At 56.4% G+C, this 2,770-nt stretch overlaps 1 protein-coding gene across 1 annotated transcript; it reads left to right on the top strand.

The window, feature by feature from the left end:
- The first annotated feature begins 478 nt into the window (after positions 1-478).
- On the top strand, positions 479-2,314 carry Ptf1a (pancreas associated transcription factor 1a). The gene is made up of 2 exons (XM_032885294.1): positions 479-1,486; positions 1,796-2,314. Exons 1-2 carry the CDS (start codon positions 706-708, stop codon positions 1,993-1,995), a joined length of 981 nt encoding a protein of 326 aa, XP_032741185.1. The 5' UTR covers positions 479-705; the 3' UTR covers positions 1,996-2,314.
- The last annotated feature ends 456 nt before the right edge of the window (positions 2,315-2,770 follow it).

Here is a 2,770-nt window from a genome sequence, read left to right as displayed (position 1 = left end):
AGTCTGATGATGGCATGGAAACCCCAATCCTAATCCAAGCTACAGCACCGATTGTGCGCCCCGATAATGAAGAAGAGATACGTCTCCAAGCAACCCCTTGGATTGCTCGGGCTGCGGGCTGGAGGCTGTTTGGCTGGGACTCCACTCCCTCACGCTTAGGACCTCTGGTGATGTTCTAGCTCAGGGAGGGAAACTCAGAGCTGCTCTACGCAGCGCAGCGCTGCGGAAGGACCGGAGGCGGGCGTGGTGGGCTGTAGGGTGGCCTGGGAGCTGAACGCTGGGCACGTTCCGGAGCCAGAGGAGTTGCACCTCGTTCTGCCGCACTGGCTGGGAACTGAGGACAGTGTCTGTGCCGCTGCCTTTCCTGCGGGTCCCCTCCCCGTTCGCGCCCCGCGCTCTGATTGGTTGGCGCGCGGGGTCCCTGGCACGCGCCTGTGGATGTAGTTATAAGAATCCTCGCGTGCCGGCCCTCAACTCCAGCAAGCGGGTCCCAGCCCTCCCCAGTGCATCCCCAGAGCCAGCCAGAGCCAGGGGCCGCCGCGCACTCCAGGGAGGCCCCGGGGCGGGGACCCGTGGCGCCTCGCCATCTCCAACGCCAACCCCACGAGGGAGGGGCTGCGGGACCTACCCGAACTGCCACGGATCACGCACAAAGCGTCACCCGGAGCAGCCCATCAGTCCCTTCAGGCCTCAGTGGCGGACGGCATGGACGCCGTGCTCCTGGAGCATTTTCCCGGGGCCCTGGACACCTTCCCGTCCTCTTACTTCGATGAGGAAGATTTCTTCACCGATCAGTCCTCTCGGGACCCACTGGAGGACGGCGACGAGCTGCTGGGGGATGAGCAGGCGGAGGTAGAGTTCCTCAGTCACCAGCTGCACGAATACTGCTACCGCGACGGGGCGTGCCTGCTGCTGCAACCTGCGCCCTCGGCGGCCCCGCACGCGCTCGCCCCGCCGCCTTTGGGGGACCCTGGCGAGCCCGAGGACAGCGGCAGCTATTGCTGCGATGCAGGGGCGCCTCTTGGTGCCTTCCCCTACTCGCCCGGCTCACCGCCCTCCTGTCTCGCCTACCCTTGCACCGCGGTGCTGTCCCCCGGTACGCGGCTCCGTGGTTTGAACGGGGCAGCGGCAGCGGCGGCGGCGGCCGCAAGGCGGCGGCGACGCGTGCGCTCCGAGGCAGAGCTGCAGCAGCTGCGACAAGCGGCCAACGTGCGAGAGCGGCGCCGCATGCAGTCTATTAACGACGCCTTCGAGGGGCTGCGTTCGCACATCCCCACGCTGCCCTACGAAAAGCGCCTCTCCAAGGTAGACACGCTGCGCTTAGCCATAGGCTACATTAACTTCCTCAGCGAGCTGGTGCAAGCCGACTTGCCACTGCGCGGGAGTGGCACAGGTGGTTGCGGGGGCCCAGGTGGCAGCCGGCACCTCGGAGGGGACAGCCCAGGTAACCAGGCCCAGAAGGTCATCATCTGCCATCGAGGCACCCGTAAGTGCGTCTGTATCTCAGCGACTCAGCTCAGGGAATGGGAACAGAAATAGAATCTTGGGCAGTCTGGCCCAGGGACTGACTGATGAGGATAGACCGTAGGTAGGACCATAGGAACCAGGAGTGTGATCTTTCTGTTTCCTGATATTTGACCAAGGACGAACGTCCTCGCCAGGCACATACCTCTTCTTGGGTTCCAGGGACCAGACGTTGAGAGTTTGTGGGATGGAGAGGGGGCCCTAAAGCACCATGGGTAAGTTCTGGGAATATGTCTGGATAGTCACAATGTTTTTTTCTTTTCCTTTCCAGGTTCGCCCTCCCCCAGCGACCCGGACTACGGCCTCCCTCCTCTTGCAGGGCACTCCCTTTCCTGGGCTGATGAAAAACAGCTCAAAGAACAAAATATTATTCGTACAGCTAAAGTGTGGACCCCAGAGGACCCCAGAAAACTCAACAGTAAATCTTTTGACAACATAGAGAACGAACCACCCTTTGAGTTTGTGTCCTGAGAAAGCTCGCACCGGGCCGGCTGTGTCTTTGTGCATATTGTACGTGTAAATACCTATAATGTAAATGTAATTTAAAGACCACATTTTTCTAATGGCAATCAACTGTTTGTTATTTATCTATTTATTATGCTGTTGAGTTAATGGAAATAGACTGTCTTTTTAAAAGTATATAATTTATATAATTTATCGTGATATTCTATAATATGATTTCCCCAGCACCTTTGGCAGAACTCTGAGCTGGAAGATCTCTGTTCGTGCTTATTTAATGTCGGAATTGGTTTACTTCTGAGTGTTGCTAATAAATGCTATTCACACGGGTTTCTATAAGCTGCTTGTTTAGTGGATCATAAGAGTAACTGTATCTTTCAAAAGAATTCGCTTGCTTAAAAGTGGCAAAGGCAGAGACTCAAATCTAAACCATCTAAGAGTAAGCTGCATTTCATTTGGATTTGGTCTGAAGGGGAGCAGGTGTGGGTGGGAGGATACACCCCAGCTTTCTGACAGCCTCTAGTCTGTCTCCCTGGCTCTAGAGATAGTAACGACCTGCCTGTATTTGTACCTTAATCAAACACTCCAGGGGACAACGAGGCCATGGGTTGTTTGTTATTCCCATTTTCCAGAGAGGGAAAGCTGAGGCTTAGGGACAATGTTGGACATGCCCCCAACTGACTGCCACAGTGCCTAATCTTAGTGTGTGAAAGTGACAGCTTCGTGTTGGAGGGAAGAGAGCTTAGATTCCCGTCTAGGCAAGGGAAGGGGCTTTTCTGTTAGCACT

This window comes from Rattus rattus, chromosome 14 (genome assembly GCF_011064425.1).
Source record: "Rattus rattus isolate New Zealand chromosome 14, Rrattus_CSIRO_v1, whole genome shotgun sequence".
In the NCBI taxonomy this organism is placed as follows: Eukaryota; Metazoa; Chordata; class Mammalia; order Rodentia; family Muridae; genus Rattus; species Rattus rattus.
This window is presented reverse-complemented; position numbering and strand designations above follow the sequence as displayed.